Raw genomic sequence first — 17,532 nt, 5'->3', positions numbered from 1 at the left:
TTTATAAAATTACGCGCAAAATATCGAACCTTAGCTTCACCGGTTTAATTAAAATAATAATTTAATTACTTTCTTTTAATGGTCTATGAATAATAGGAGATAAAAATAAAAAGAAGTGCATGTTATCTTAATATGCCACTCCACTATATGCTCATATATTCTAATTTTCCTTGTTCAGTTGAAAATAAAACTTGATGTATTTTAAAATTTATGAAACTACTTATCAATAAATTTATTATTATTACTAGGCAACTAACTTTTTATGCTTTTGATAGTATTTTTAAAATTCTCCAAACAACATCGTGATGGCCTGTTTTAGCGTAGATGTATTTTTGTAAAAGAAAATACATACTGAAATATTTAACATGCTTTATTTTCAACAAATACAATACAAAATGTCAATGAAAATTGAAAGTACAAAATATTACATTTGATCTTTAAAAAAAAAATAAAACTTAAAATTTATCTGCACAGATAGAGATATCAAATATTTTCTGTGATATACTAAACAAATGAAATTTGCTCCTTCAAAAGTTTGCAATTTTTATGTACATATTTTCAGAATATAAATTCAATGCTATTTCAAAAGTAATTACGGAAGTTAAAATAACAAATTATCGTTAAGTTTTCAAGGTATGCATGTATGAATAAACCTGAGCAGTTATAAGTGATAGCAGCGAAATTACAATATTTAAAGAATGATACTTTAAGCTTTTCTCTAAAAGCAGCAATTAGTGTCGAAATAACAAATTTTTACATTTTTAAATTAGTAATACTAGTAACACCAATATACAGGTTCAGGAAAATATAACACGTGCAAAATGTATTTTACAAGGTGCAAAAATTTAATACAAAATTTAAATAATGTTCTTTTTTATCTAAATTCTCAAATACAAAATTAGAATTCATAACAAAAAATATTTTATATTTGAAAATTAAAATTAAATGAATCTTAATTTAATAACAGTTAGTTTAAACTTTGATATATTTTTGAGCTGAAGAGTTATTTTCTATGAAATTTGAAACAGATATTCCTACAATTTTGAATATGAAACGTTCTATAAATAAAAAGAATATATGTTGCTTTAAAACAAGACGAATTCGACAATCACAAATGAGTGACACCCTATTAAACTGTATACAAAACCTTAAAACTTTCCATGCTAGAAGCATGATACTCTAAATGTAAAAAAAAAAAAAAAAAAAAAAGCTACTTAAACCCAGAGAATTCTTCAATGACAACAAAATAAGATATTATGAACGTTAAAAAAAGCCAGTCCAGCACAGATAATTCTTCAATAACGTAAAGTAAAAATATATGCTTTCTAGCTATTATTATTGAACGTTTCGAATAGAGATTCTTTTTGAAAGTTTCTGAGAAAAGTATTAAAAGTAATAAAATACTGTATAATTATTTTGAGTTTCAAATTATATATTAATTCAGGTTAAAAGCTCAAAAAGGATTTTCATATAAAAAGTACAAAATAAATGGTGCTTTTTTTAGAAGATCTGAAGACAGCTACTTATAACATACATAACAAGAGCACCCGCATTAAAGTCAGTTGGTGTAAGGCGAAAATTGTAAAATGTATAATACTCGTATTATGCAATGTATATTATCAGACATCTATCACTTTGATTATAACAAAATCATCAAATAAGATCTATAGATGGAATTTTTCAAAGGAAAATTCCAATATAATATAAGCAGAACAATAAAGTTTTCAGCAGGAACTCGACATTCATTATCACTTACAACAGCATTAACAGAGCAAATGCTTTAAAAAGACTGTTTTCCATACAACCATCTTATCACTTAAACATCAATTACAAATTTATTACCAGTTCTGAAACAGCAAACATGAATAAATGAAACAAACGGATTAAAGTTATAACACAAATAATGCAAACAAAGAAATATTTCCTAAAAATTAATAATAAAAGAGAAATTATTAGACCATTTAATAACAAATAGAAAAAATCGGATTAATTTTATATTTTGGTGTAAAAAGTAACAAAGTCATAAAATTGTATTTTTCAAGCGTAAAATATGCATACGAAAGCTATGTAAGCTTTAATATTTTTTTTATATAAATCAATCATCATGTGTTTGCAAATAAGCTAAAATAGGCATACTCAAATATACAACCTTTATCAGTTAACACTACATATTGCAGTATTTGGTAAACAAAAGGATTGATTGTTCACATTGACAATATTTTGTGCATTACATGTGTGAGGGTTTGGTCCATTTGTAAGTTCCATAAAACTTGAATCCATATCGTTGACAAAGTTCATCTGCTTCAATTGGACCACGGCTAAAAAATTTAATAAATTCATTAACAATATAAAATGAATAATTAGTAATTAATAATTAAATAGAATTAATAATTTAAAATGGAAATATTATGAAGTTTAGAAAATACAGTTTCAGAAAATATTTTAAATCTAATGTAAAAAGAAAGAAATATTTCATAATGTACTCAATACAAAATTTATACCCTATTCTACAGCTTTAATATAGGCATTTTTTTATATATCATTGCCTTTTCATGTATTTAATGCCCTTTTGGAGGACTGAAAATGTTGCACAAATGTACATTTATAGAATAAATATAAGGCCATCCTTTCTTTTACTATTCGATTGTCAAGAATAATAGCAAAATAAAGAGAAGAGTTAATAGCACTCCAGATGCTTATTTTGGTTTTCAATTTATAATTTTCAAGATTTTCTTTTAAGAATTTTCCAATAAATACAACAAATATTTAAAATGCCTGTCTATTATGAATCACAATTTTAAAAAGAAATTTATTATATCATGAGAACCAAGAATGCTGTATATAATCTTGCAGTTAAAAGCAATAACGATACTTTAAAAAATGCAAACAACTTTTACCTCTTTTTCAGTTACTGGTTCCTTTTATGCTTATAATTTGCATCATATTTAGAATTCTATTAAACATTTATTAGCATTTTTCAAATTCACATGAAATTCTAACTTTTTTATCTGTTATTTTTGAATAATCAAATGCATATTAAGTATAAAATAGAATGCCTGTAATTTCTTTACAAAGGTATTAATATTACCAATTAATATTTTTAAGAAAGAATTAAACTTACCTTCCATACTCATAAGGAACTGGCTTAACTTTCTCCTTTTCAATTTTATGCAATAAAGGGGTGAAAATTCTCCATGCTTCAGACAATTCATCACTTCTAACAAAATGCATTTGACTTCCACAAAATACATCTAATATCAAACGTTCATAAGCATCTGGCATAACCAAATCCTATAAAAAAGTTATTATAACTTATTTCTTTGATGACAGAATAAAATAAAATCAAGAAAAATTTCCGAAGTAATACAACATATATATTTAACAGAACTGCTACACATGTATGAACTTGCCATCAACAAATCAAATATGCTAATAAATGCATTGAAGAAATAGATTTTCCATTCATAATTTTTATCCCAACAATCTTGGAAGTTTAATGTTATTTTCACTTCTGGTTATTAATTAATAAATTAGCTTTAAATTCTACAATTTGATATTAGCATCCAATAAATCAAATTTCACATGAAAGTATATCCTTTTATACCCAAACATAAGAGATATTAATGTAGTAATGGATATAATCATCTTTATCATGCGAGAAGAATATTGATTCATCAAAATAATCCTTATCTGGAAAATCTACAAACTAATCTGAATGAATTTTATTTATCTATTACATTTGAAGGGATAATCATATTAGCTCAAGTGTTTAATCAATTTTGTGAATTAAAATGTTAATTATATATTAATTTTGCAATTTAATTTTATAACAAAGTAAAAAATATTTTGTCTAATATCAGCAACCTCAAAATAGCTTTTAATATATAGCATCTGACTTAATTTTCAAATGTAGGGTTTCTTAATCAATAGAAGGGTAATGATATTGTACTATGTCAACCACAAACGAATTCAAATGGATAAAAGCAGAAACCTACAAGGAATCAGATAATTATTAAAGAAATCCTAATAACAATGAATTTTTGCCCAGTCTTTCAAACTAAAAAATAAAAATTTAATCTTGATGCTCATAAATAAATTTATTTTAAAACGATTAGATACTCAATAATAATTTTTTTAAACTACATACACTAAATTAAATAAAGATTATCTTTGTTTAATCTTAATGATTGCCTACATGTTAATCAGGTATCCCAACAAATTATATACTATAAGGCATACAAAATTCCCATATACAAAAATTGAGTCACAATTGAAAAAGGTTTCAAGAGTCTCATCTGGTACTTGAGATCACTTGTGCTAAACACTGGAAAATATAATTTAATAATGAAATAATTCACAGCGTCATGAATTTTTTTGTCATGATCTCAGTCATACTGGAGACAATAATAAGTATTATTTACAAGAGAAGCTGAATTCGCCACTTAATGCGTGAAAGTTGGAAGTCTTAAGCCCTTTTATTAAAAATAAAAGCAACATTAAAAAAATGCCAGTTTAAAAAATGAATATGAAAGAAAGAAAGAAGTGATATGAAAAAAAATTAGTTTAAAGCAAATATCTCAATTAAAATTATTTATGTTTATGAAAATCAGATTTAATCACCATAAAAATAATATGTTACAACTATAGCGAAATGTAGCAAACAAGCAGGTTACTTAATTTAAATAATGTATTATGTAACCAAAACATCCAAATTCTTCTTATAATCAAATATCAACTTACCAATTCTTAAATGAAACGAAATACGTAATTTGATTATTAAATGATATATTTTCCTTTATATGTACGTGAAATCCATTCGCAAATAGGGAAATTTTTAGATTTTCCAATAGCAACCCATGTTCCTCACCATCTTTTTATAAAACGATTCAATACATGAGGATTGTACCAGAATTTATTTTCATTTTTCCAACAGTAAAAAAGGTTAATTATTTTTATCAATTTTACGAAGGATAATTTTTCTTTAGAAATTATTATCGTTTTTAAAAATATATACATCGGAAGGAGTTATTTATGCATACCTTAAAATAATAACTCAAAATTATATATTTTCTGAGCATGATTACTAATTGAAATATAGTAATTTTTTCATTAAATACGGTATGAATGTCTACATATGATTAAAATGCATAACATTCATTAATTAATATTTAATAATTTAAAAAGGTCCATAAACAATTCTTCTATCTAATATTTTTATATGACATTAATTTAATCAAACTGCAAAAATGTGCCTAAACATTTTGATTCTTGGTATTAAACTCCATACTACAAAGCGGATCTTAATAAATGGTCTTTAAATCGAATATTTTTCTAAATCAGTTCATGTTAAAATTCCTTGAATATTTCTAATGGAAATCAAGTCTTCAGCATTCCTGAACATTATAATATAGTAATAGTTATATTTTATCTGTTTCCTGATGATAATAGTTTTGTGGGTAAAAGAGTTGGTTCTCATTAATATTTAATTAGATATATAAATTCAATCACAAAACATATTCATTTGTATCATATAAGCCAGAGGTGGCGAACCTTTATGGATGAGCGTGTCATTTTTTCTAAAGAAATGTTCAATGAGGTATAGACGTGCCTCAAATAATTTTGACTTGTGATTATTGGGAAAATAATAAAATAAAATACTAACAACTCAAAACTTCAGCTTCAAATTAAAGTAACATTAGTGTGACTTCTATTGTTGCAGATTAGATGGCAAATATCTTATATTAGGATTGTAAAGTGTTACTTTTAGCCGAATGCATGCTGAATTGGGTGTCATCTGCCAAACGGTTTCTAAGCAAGTCTTTAATGTTATTCATTTCTGTAAATAATGACTCGCAGGCAGAAGCAGATAAAAATATGGTTAAAATAGCATGAACCAGCTTCTTCAAACAAACAGTTAAACGTGTCTGGAATCGAATTCCATGTTTCCAAAATTTCGTTACTGTCATTTTTGCTTATATTGCTTGTTAATCTTTCTGTTTCTATCTCTTCCAACTTTTCTCCTCTTTCAATAAATTTTTAAATTCATATTCAACTAGACTGGAAATCAATCAGTTGTATTTCAAATTCTCCAATTTCCAACCAATAGAATTGGGACAAATTCAGTTTATCAAATGAAATCACATCAGGGTACATAATAAACTTCCGCTAATTCTTTGAACTGAGAAAATCTCGCTGAAAATTCCTTGATTGAAGAATCAATTACAGAAATAAATTCTTCAATAACTTTTTCTTCGTCTGGTTTCTCATATACATATAAATTTGATATATAATATTGATATTTTTTCAAGTTTGGAAAGTGATATTTTTGATATTTTTTTTCCAAGTTTATAGTTTTTTGTAATAATATTGTTTCTGAAAACACGCAATTTAGCGACAAAAGTGCGAATGAGATCCCTCATGGTGACAATTTTTTTTATTTGTGCCTTGAAGTTTTACGTTCAATTGTTTGAAATGTTGGCATATGTCTGTAAAAAACATCAATTTTGAAAGCCACATAATATCTAACAACTGTAGGTATTGTTCAATTTCCCCCTCATTTTGCAGAAACAGTCTGATTTCTTTCAAACAGTCAACAGACCTTTGAAGTATGTTCCCGCAGCTCAACCAGCGGACATCATTATACATTAGTAAGCCATTATACACTGAGTTGATTTCATCCAACAAAGCATCAAACTTTCGTTCATTTAAAACCTGCAACGATATGAGGTTGACTATTTTTGTGACTAACGCCATTACATTATCAAAAGATGTTAAACCACTCTTAGCACACAAGGCTTGTTAGTGAATAATGCAGTGAAATTCCAGAATTGAATGTCCTACGTCTGTTTGAAAAAAAAAAAAAAATAATAATAATTAAACCTTTTTTTTTTTTTTTTGCCCACCATATTTGGAGCACCATCAGTTGTTACTGAAACATTTATTTTCAAATCAATTTCTTTCTCAGCATGCGACTTTTTAACATCCTTACTAATCTCTGTACCCTTTGTAGTTGTTAGCAACGATTGTTATTGCAATTAATTCTTTCGTAATGACGTTTTCCGACAAAATATCGAGCAAAAGTAGCTAAACGTGCAGATTTAGTGACGTCAGTACTTTCGTTAAGACATAGCGATATAAAAAGAGCGGAGTTAATGTCATCTGTTACATTTCCGGCCAGTTTTAAGATTCTTTCTTTTATTGTGTTTCTTGATAGAGGAATATCTTTGATGCGCTGAATTATCTTACCTTTCTTATCAAAATCCTCAAAAAGTGAGGACACGTATTCTAACCAGACTTCCTTCGAAAATTCGACCTCCTGAAAAGGCTTACTATGCCGATCAATGGCATTTGCAGCCAAGTAACTTGCCGCGCTCATATAACAATTTTTGCTAACATATTTACTCATAGACGTCGAGTGTTTATTTCTGTCTTTTATTGCACTTGCAGGGAATGGAAATATGCACTTCGCGCACCGCGACCGATCACTTGCATTTGTTCTAATTACTTCATAGTGAAGTTTGTTATTTTGAACTAAAAGCCAAACCGTTTGGATTGGGGACGTGCCCAAAATATTGTGTCGCGTGCCACTGGCTCGCCATTCGAGATATAAGCTGTGTGGAAAATTAATCTATATTATATATATGTAAGCATTATTTTATGTGAAGCAGAATGCAGTTTTGAAGACAGTGAAAAGACTTTTTACATTTTTAAATTAATTTTAATATCCGTTTCGTGAAAGCATAATTATTTACAAGCAAAGACGCGGGCATTACGCGTCCGCCACAGCACAGTACAAAAAGTAGAAGTGGGGAAGAAGAGAGAAATAAATTATCCCTTGTCTTATATAACCAGAAAAATTGATAGGAAAAATATTTCTTCATAGTGCCAATATATTATTAAGATTCTGATAGGGATTTCTGACGCATGTCAATCACATGTAAAGGAAACGCAGGGATCTTTTAAAAATAATGTGCTTACTGGACAGTTTTCTATTCCTTCGCGCTGAGCGTGTGAATGTGTCGACGTTTAGCCGATTCAGCAATTTTATAAAGCTTCTCTTGAATTAATTAAGTAGAGAAAGTGGAATTGGATCATGATATAAGAGAATATTTTCGAATTAAGTTACTATGGGTTAAATTAAAACAAAACCTTGGAATTTAATTAATTGCAATTAGAATTAAAATATCATTACACACATACATAATCATTAAAAGGTCAGAAATACACAATCAAAAATAAGAAAAATGAATCGCATGACTACAAAAATTTGAAATTGAAAAGACAAAATTCGAATTATAAGTATATGCATTTTGGATGAAAAACAATAGATTAATATAGAATATTAGATTTGGATAAATATTAATATAATCAATCTAAAAACTTAACTTTTTATATGGATTTAATGGCAAATTAAATGGTAAGCAATATGGAGACCTAGATAATATTTACATTTATAAAAAATTAAATTTTTAAAAAAGTTTTTTTAATAGAGAAGATTGTAACAAAGAGAAGCAAGGGAAGAAGCAAAATTATGATATTTGTTTCGAAGAATTTCAGGAATATTGAAATCTGGGATATCACTGGAAATATAAAATATATTTGTTTTGACTAAGAATAAATTTTAATAAATATTTTTAAATCAAATATAATTATTCAATAAATATAATTTTTATTAATAAAAAATTTCTGAAGACTTGAAAGTTTAAAAATTTCTTCAATAGATTTATAATTTTGAATTTATTAAGCTTAAATTCAATATAGATAAAAAAAAATGGGTTACCATTTAAAGACAGAAATAATTGATTTTTTTAATTGTTACATTTGTGAATATCATTTTCGACAAGCTGAAACTACCAAAAATTGCGTACAGCCATAAAGAATTTTTTTAAAGTATAGTACAGATATTAAGATAGCCATTAATTTTACTAAAACTTAAAATAATATAAATAAAATACAATAGTAAAAATTTATTCAAGACAAACAAAACACATTCTTTCTATTACAACGGAAATTTTAAAGAATTTATAGATACAGAATAGGGGTATGTTATGATTGGAAATTTAAAAATTATTGAATCATGCAGAAAAATTATTGAATCACGCAGTTTTAAGAGAGCTAATGGAAAGGAGAACAAACCTGAGATTGAGAGAAAGTTAAATATTTAAAAAACAATTTCTATTGGTCAGGATTTGTAAATTTACATTTCAAAAATGACTAAAAGTTATTAATGGCCATACCATGAGTTTGGAGAGCTAAAGGTAAGAATAGCAGAGATGATTATTAACACTAGAATTAAATATAGTTAGAGTAGATTTGAGAAAAGGGAAATTTTTATTAAATTATTAATGAAAGAAAGTTAAAAGTTTATTACTAATGTAATCAACAAAGTAGTAAATATTTTCTGTTTAATTTAATTCTTACTATAAAGAATTAAAAAAGAAAAGTTAATGAATTAAGCTTTTGATTATATTTTAATTATATTAAGCTTTTGATTCTGAAAATGTATACACTAGTTTACCATTGTCATTGTATATATTATGTGCTGCAAAAGTGGTCGTCACTGAATTAAAATGTAAAAAAAATTGATTTTTTTTTTTTTTTTTTTTGTCATATTGAAACATAATGTGATTTTTTTAAAATGACATGCATTCGAAGCTGTTTCAGTAAGATTATAGTAAAAAAATCAAATAATTTAAAATACTTAAACGTATTTGTTAAAAAAAAATAGAGATTACCACCTTTGTAACTAACTACATACATAATTTTTTTATGTATATATATTACATAGATACATTTTTTATATAAAGTAAAAACTGTAGGAATTCATTGACTACTTCTACAGACACACCGAAAAAGTTAGAATTTTTAGGCAAAATTAGAAGATTCCAGTAAAACGATAAATCAACTGCTTTCATGAAATGTCAAAAACTTATAACGGTTGTCATTTCAAATCGATAGAGATTTACGCTTTAACATGCAATTTCTGAATAATGAACAGTGTTTAAATTCCATTTTGATCAACTATACCCAAATCTCTAAAATGCGAAAACAAAGTAATACAACTAACGATAAGCAAATAGCAAAAAAAAATTTAATTTCAATAACATTCATTGAAGCAACAAAACAAAAAATAATTACAGCATTCTTCATGGCTCATATATTTGCTATTTGTTTTAAATGGGGGTAAATGCCATTAAAAAAATGTTAACGTAGAATGAGATAGGCTGCTTAGTATCTGTCATTTTTAAAAGCGAAATAAGCTTTTGTCAAACAAATTAACCTCTAGATGTAAAAAAGAAATTACGTGGATTATATTGAAAGGAGGCATATTTTATAATGAAATATAAAACTAATCGAGTTCATACCTTGTATCTACTATTATAGCTCAAATCCAATTCCGTTTCTTCCAAAGCGAAGGATGTAATGTTACCTGGTCTTTTATTCATAAACTTCAAATACACCGCTTCTCCAGGTTGAACTCTAATAACTAATTCATTTCGTTTACACTGTTTATTGAATATATCACCAGGGACATCTCTAAATTGAATGCGCACCTCGGCTTTCCTTTCATTCAAAGCTAAAAAAAATATGATTCTTTTATCATTTCGGAAATTAATGCTATAAAAGAACACACAAAGAAGTATATAGCAAAACATTGCTTTAAAACAGAATAAAAATATCCAGGAAAAAAACGTTTTGATGAATAATCTTCCTTTTCTACAAAAGCTTGAACAATTATTTTTTTAAATACATGTATATATATATATATATATATATATATATATATATATATATATATATATATATATATATATATATATATATATATATATATATATATTACTATAGAAGATGCATATATTACTTTACATTTTGCAATCAATAAAACATTGAGCTGAAGTACGAAAGAAGGTTGAATAGCTTTTCAAGACTTCCTCAAAAGAAACTTTTTTAATTATTAATACACAAAGTTTATTAAATATCATAGATTATCATGTCTAAAAAAAATCTACAAGATACGGTATCAAAAGTTAGCATTTTTTTCAAAGATTTACTTCAACCTCACTAATTGAAAAAAAATGACTTATTTTAATCCCTCTCTTACTAATTTAATTTTTTTAAATGAAATACCATTTTCGAAGAGGAGACTTTTTATTCAATCCAATGGACAAAGGAGCAGAGAGGGATTGAAAAATAGTTTACTTAAAATGTATTATTTCATCTCCCCAAGTATTATGCAAAATAATTTGAATCAATAAAAAATTTCAAGATTTTCCAAAAGTAAATTATTTTTTTTATCTAGAACGAGTACTGCTTACAGAATTGAATATTAAAATACTTGCCTTTGCCGCATCTCAGAAAGAATGGAATGCCATCCCAGCGCTCATTATTTATAAAACAAGTAGCCATTGCATAAGTAGGTGTCACAGAATCTTTAGGTACAGTAGGATCCTCTAAGTAACCTTCTTTACCCTCTCCTTCTAGATTTGGGTTTCCAACATACTGACCTAATACAACATCATCTAACTGAAGTTCACTCATTGATCTCAGCACTTTTACCTAACGATAAAAGAAAAAGTAGCTTGTGAAACAAAATATAATTAATGCTGCAAAACTTTTTTTAATTCATCGCTAGTTCTAGATGCCATCATAAAGAACAACTTTCTCTAAGTGGACATCTTTACACAACTTTTAGCCCAGTAAATTAGAGCCACAAAATACTAAATTGTGGGAATAGTGTAAAACCGAATTTTTCCCATTTACTAGAAGAGAATTTTTACAAGTCCCTTAAAATACTCCCTCCTGCGAGGTTCAAGATGTCACTATTTACTGGAAAGTTGTGTATCCTCTATATCATCGACTCGCCTAAGTCCCAGCCTAGGATTCATCTCAGCTGAAGAATTTATAGCGATTGAGGCTTTGCGAAAAGTAAATGTTTATTTGCCTCACAGTGCGATTTATTTTTGCAATTTTTAGGAATATTTTTATATAATATGGTATATAGCAATTTTGGTATTGGAAAAACCAAAAATTTGAAAGATAAAAATACTTTTACATATACTCTAAATTTATAAAAATCTTTTTTTTTTTTGTTTAATAGTTCTTTTGCGAATGTTATGTGCTTCCGTGTCATCTAGTATTTTTTCTTTCGATCAAAGTCAGGTTTCAAACTCAGGACGTAAATTTCGTTATCCACTTTCATTTCCATACTCTGCACTTCCTATGTTGCATCAGATAGGCATCGACTTATTTTGTAACAGAAAAGTAGAGTCTAAAAAGCTATTCAAAGAAAATAAAGTTCAACTTTTCGTATTGGAGTAAGGATCCAAACTAAGACGCAAACAATTTATAGTCCATTCAATAAAGACTCCATTGATAAAACACTACTAGAAGAAGAATTTTACAAAAATTCCCAAAATTCCCTCTGTGGCCTTTCCCATCAGCCCCCTACTCATAAGTCCAAAATGCCACTACTTACGGCACAGCCATTGTTTTTGTAACTAAAGCCCGGTTCAAGCCAATTTTTTCATTTTGGTTGTTATTAAATGGACTACAAAATTATTCCCTTCATACTCACATTAAACCAAATAGTTTATATATATATATATATAAATTTAGAATATACAATATATACGGAAAATTTTTTAACTTTTGATTTTTTGTTATATTTTTATAAGCCATATCATGAAAAAATCATTCATATAAAAGTTAAAGTTTACACTTTTTTTAATGTACTAACATACATTTTTATTTATTTATTTATGTGCGATGCTAATGGTGAGAAGGGTGGGAGAGGTAAGAAAGATCTTTCGACGTACGCCGCGGTTGCTTCTGTAGCGTATGCATGTAATACGGGAAACAGCACGCTCAGCTAAATATTTATGCTGGACTAGATATTTATTACATATTCAAAGATTTTTGCATTGCCCAGAAAGAGAGAGAGAGATTTACAATTCTCTGGAAAGAATTCAATATATTTTGAGATTATTAGACATTAGAAATCTTGTAGCAAAGTTGGATTTTTTTTTTACAGTCAAGAAAGTGACAAGAGGGAATTTTTTTTTTTTTTTTGTCAGACAAAAAGGGGTATATTGTTTCAAAACATGGACTGATGTGTATAAAACAAGGTTTCATGTGTTCTATGAAATCGATTAGAGGTCTAGTACGGGGATGAAGCATAAGAACTCTCGAAATGAGTCCTTGGAATTCTTTCTTACCTCAAAGTATGTGAAATCATTGAAGATTTTCTTGTAACATCAATACAATACAATGAGAAACATGATATACTATGAGAATCAAGAAAACAAATAAATTTTCATGACTTAATAAAGTTTACCACGTAATTATGAAAACATAACCCGCTAACTAAACTCTCAGGGAAACTAGTCTCTTTGGAATCCGGATTTGTATGTGATGGTTAAGCATAATGTATTAGTAGTTATGAGATTGGGCTTAAAGCTATAGAGAAAATAAAAGGAAAAATTTTGCAGAACTCACACTTAATAGAAAAACTATATTAAAAAAAAACAGCAAAATTAAGTGAAAGTTAGATCAAAAGAAGTCATACTTGATTCCCAAAAGCTCTTCCATGGCATGTTATGCGTATGCGACAGTCCCAGACAATTGAGATTTTATCTGGAATATAACGTTGTAGTAGATGTGGGTTCAGATACAGGCGTATTAAAATTACTAATTTCATGCCCTTTCCAATGAAAGGGGAGATATTTTTCATAAAGAGAAATTTGCTGCACTTGCTTCAACAATAATATATAAAAAGAGAAATATTAATTAAAAAGTACAAAAATTCTTGACATCTTTTACTATTTTCCAATGAATCAATCGATTATGGTATCCACCTCTTGTTTTTATGGCACAGGAAAAATAAAAGCAATGGAAATGCTAAAATCACCAGATTCGCAGCCGGATGGAAATCTTTCTGTATTTTACGACATCGAAAGAGGAAGATATTCAATGTTGAAGAAGGCCCAATATTATAAATTTGTGACTTCAATAAAATGAAGTATGCAAGATCTAACTTTGATCTGGCAAAACTACAGTCTCTTTCAGAAGCATGCCATTCACACTTAGTTTTCTCTTCTTAACAAATTCAGCGATGGATAAGCAACTAATTTCAAGCCACAGAAAAGCGATAGAAGATAAAAAAAAACGCATTGGAGTTCATTGAATTCAATCACAACATCCAAACCATTTGCTCCAGAATAATCTGTAACATTAGTTTAAAAAAAATGGAGGGAAGGGATGTGGCAGTAGGTGCAAATAAGTTAACTTGATCAGTTGTCCAATGTATTAGTATTGTAGTGGATTGTTTCACTTAAACTCACCAATTTATGCCAAAGGGAATTAGTGTGTCTCAATCAACTGTAAAATAAAACTGTAGAAAATGTAAATAGAGCGACTGGTTATATTATAGAATAAACTAATACAAATAAAATATAAATATAAAAACAGCTGATTTATAGGAGAGAATACATTATAAAGTGAATAAGTAACAGTATATTAGAAGTGGTGGGTGGATATCCATGATGCTATAAAAGAACTAATCACTGTGTGATATTTCCTTTAAGAAGATGGAAAATTTGCCAGTCAGGGACATGGAGTGTCCATAGAGAGCGGATAACGGAATGAGCCTTGTGCAAAGTTTCAGGGGCAATGGCATAGCAACCAGGAACAAGAAGAGGAATGTATAGATGACCCGGGCATCAGTCTTAGGAGGCGCCATTGGAACATTTAATGTGTTAATCTCATTCTTTTAAAGATAAATATGAAAAATAGGTGAAAAAATAATGTCGTTTACTCTTGGAACATTTGTACCCCAAGCGTTATTTATCTTCGTTACGCTATTATTCAGAGAAAATTTTCTAAATAAAAACTGGCAAATCGTATGAAAATTATTCATTAATTTATGTCATGTAGTAATTTCCACAGTAAACACAGTTTCAAGACGGAGATTTAATCATCTTAATTCCACTCGGTTACTTTATATCCTGTAGCAGATGCAATCCCATTACATCTAATTCATTCACAAATTATATAATCAATTACTCAAGCCTTAGTATAATTAGCCTCACTGCTTGCGATGAATGGGCAGCTGTGTCGCATGCTTAAGCTTCTTACTTTCTCCAACTACCACAATTAGCATTAGACATAAATAAATAAAATTGTATATAAGTGGTATTCCTCTTTACCTTTCTTTTTAAAGTACAAAGAAAAATTCTCAGCGTTTCACGTTTTCTTATCCCGCTTTTGTACATATAATAAATAGAATTTAATTAAAATTTTGACTTTGAAATAACTAAAATACATTACATCATCAGTTCAGATCATATAGGAGATCAATACAAAGTGCTGCGATATTGACATAAATTATCATTTTAGTTTATCACTAAGTGCAATTTCTTCAAAGAAAAAACAGCACAAATTACAACATATTTCATAAAACAAATATTTTCGGAGCGTGAATAAAAACATGTTATTTAATTTTCTTCGTTGTTTCATCAAAATCAATATCAGTAAAAGAAAAAAAATTAACCTTAAACCAAAAGAAGAAAAAAAAAGTAAATATAGGAAAGTAAATTAAAAAATGAAGCAAAATAAAAATAAAAACAGTAAAGTACTGAAAAATAATTAAATCATATATAGAAGGTAAAAGCTGCACAATACATATTTGCACATGTTAAAATTCAATAAAAAAAATAATTTAAATTGCAATTATAATATATATATGCTGCACCTTTTCATCTCGAATATCTTCAGCAGACGTGGTAACAGGTTTTTCCATGGCAACCAAGCACAGAATTTGCAAAAGATGATTTTGCATGACATCCCTAAAGCACAGAAATATATATTTTTAATAATGCAGATAATAAAATACATTTCTCCCACATACTTTAAGGCAAAGCTAAATAAAATGTAAAAGTTCATTTCATTCAAAATGTTTCATTGCAATAGCTACCTACCTGAGTTGAGCATCTACAACCCCCCTCCCCCCACACCAAACTGAAATTTAAAATGTATATATATGGATCCACTGATTTCTAATGTGACAAAGTAAAATTACTTTTATGAAAAATATTTTAAAAATAGTTTTTTAAAGTAATAACAGCTTTCATGGAAAGTGATACCACACAATTTTGATTTCAAATCACTTCACTAACAGCTTGTACAAACAATTCAAAGCAATCATAAAATAAATTCTTAAATTTATGACAATATTAGGAAAAAGGTTTTTTAACCTATAAGTTGAAAGAATTGTAACATTTCAATGGGGTCGTTTTTCTATGCATCCATTCGGTCTTCTGCAAACGGATAGGAAAAAAAAAAAAAAAAAAAAAAAAAAAAATGAGATTGCTTTGCATCAATGTCACCACCATTACGTAATTCACGCACATACAGTACATGCAATACATTTGGAGGGAAGTAAAAAACAAATATTGTGAGAATATATAGTTCCAGTTCTACCGGACATACAAAGCATGCATATAAAAAGTAGCCGAACACAGAGGACTGAGACCCACAACCCTCCCCCCCCGTATTCTTGGTGGCGTCATTCCCTATTGAATGTCAGTAACTTTTGTTAAAGCAAAATGGGTAGATCAAAACACGTGAATTTAGGAAATTCAGATTAGTAGCATAACAAACGTTTTTACAGTGTTCTGAAATTGTTTCTTTAGTCTTTATTAATGTTAAAAGCTCCAACACGAAAGAAATCCTTCTACATATTTTTTCTGTGAATTTTAGATTAATGTTACCAATTCGTTAAAGAAATAGTTCAAGTTTCCTTTTGTCAATGGTGATATTTTATTTATTTATTCATCTAATCAACATTACGCAATTGTGAATATTTTTAATTTGAAATACAATTTTTTTAGAAAATAAGTGAAGATATAATAGCAGAGTTTCTCAAACAATGGAAAATTACATTATTTTTTGGACTACGTCATTAGATTTACTTTCAGTATACCTTAAAGTTAATATTTTTTTTAAAATCATTCTTTATAATCGCATAAGGTTTGATCTAAAATGAAATATCAAATAATAACTTCAAAATATGCATTGTTTTATTGTTGGCGTTTTATTAGTTTGTAATTTCAATACCTATATAAAATAATTACATTTTAAACGTTGCGTAAAAAAAGGTCAAAAATGTTATGAAATCGATTCAAATTTTCAGGGGATTAAACTTTAAAAAATACAAAATTTAAATTTTTATACGGACAGTGTACAAAATTCCAAGTGAGGAAAATGTGCCCCTTCCTTTAATAAGGTCATGTAAAAAATTTCAGAATTTTATCATGAAAAATTTTAAAGATATGTTAAAACAAAGTTGGTGAAGGGTCATTCGCAAATTAAAATGCAAATGTCTATAGCTTCAGTGCAGATGACACGACATATCTTTAGTTTTAAATGCGAATTTTAAAATCTATGCTTCCTGAAAAATACTTGAATCTTTATATCATATTACTTTATATCATGAATTACAGAATATAACTTAAAAACAGCATTGTAAAAGCA

The 17,532-nt window shown here is 27.7% G+C and overlaps 1 protein-coding gene across 1 annotated transcript in view; it reads right to left on the bottom strand.

Moving 5' to 3' along the window:
- Positions 1-449: 449 nt before the first annotated feature.
- Positions 450-17,532, bottom strand: part of LOC129960600 (glucose-6-phosphate 1-dehydrogenase-like) — a 57,633-nt gene continuing 40,550 nt past the window's right edge. The window contains exons 7-11 of the mRNA XM_056074105.1: positions 15,752-15,845; positions 11,343-11,559; positions 10,365-10,576; positions 3,122-3,291; positions 450-2,318 (exon numbers count right to left, since the gene is read on the bottom strand). Of these exons, the coding sequence (XP_055930080.1) occupies positions 2,228-2,318; positions 3,122-3,291; positions 10,365-10,576; positions 11,343-11,559; positions 15,752-15,845 (784 nt within the window). The 3' untranslated portion in view covers positions 450-2,227. The remainder of the gene's footprint in view (positions 2,319-3,121; positions 3,292-10,364; positions 10,577-11,342; positions 11,560-15,751; positions 15,846-17,532) is intronic.

This window comes from Argiope bruennichi, chromosome X2, assembly GCF_947563725.1.
Source record: "Argiope bruennichi chromosome X2, qqArgBrue1.1, whole genome shotgun sequence".
Lineage (NCBI taxonomy): Eukaryota > Metazoa > Arthropoda > Arachnida > Araneae > Araneidae > Argiope > Argiope bruennichi.
Note: the sequence above shows the minus strand (reverse complement) of the source record. Positions and strands in the feature narration are given on the sequence as shown.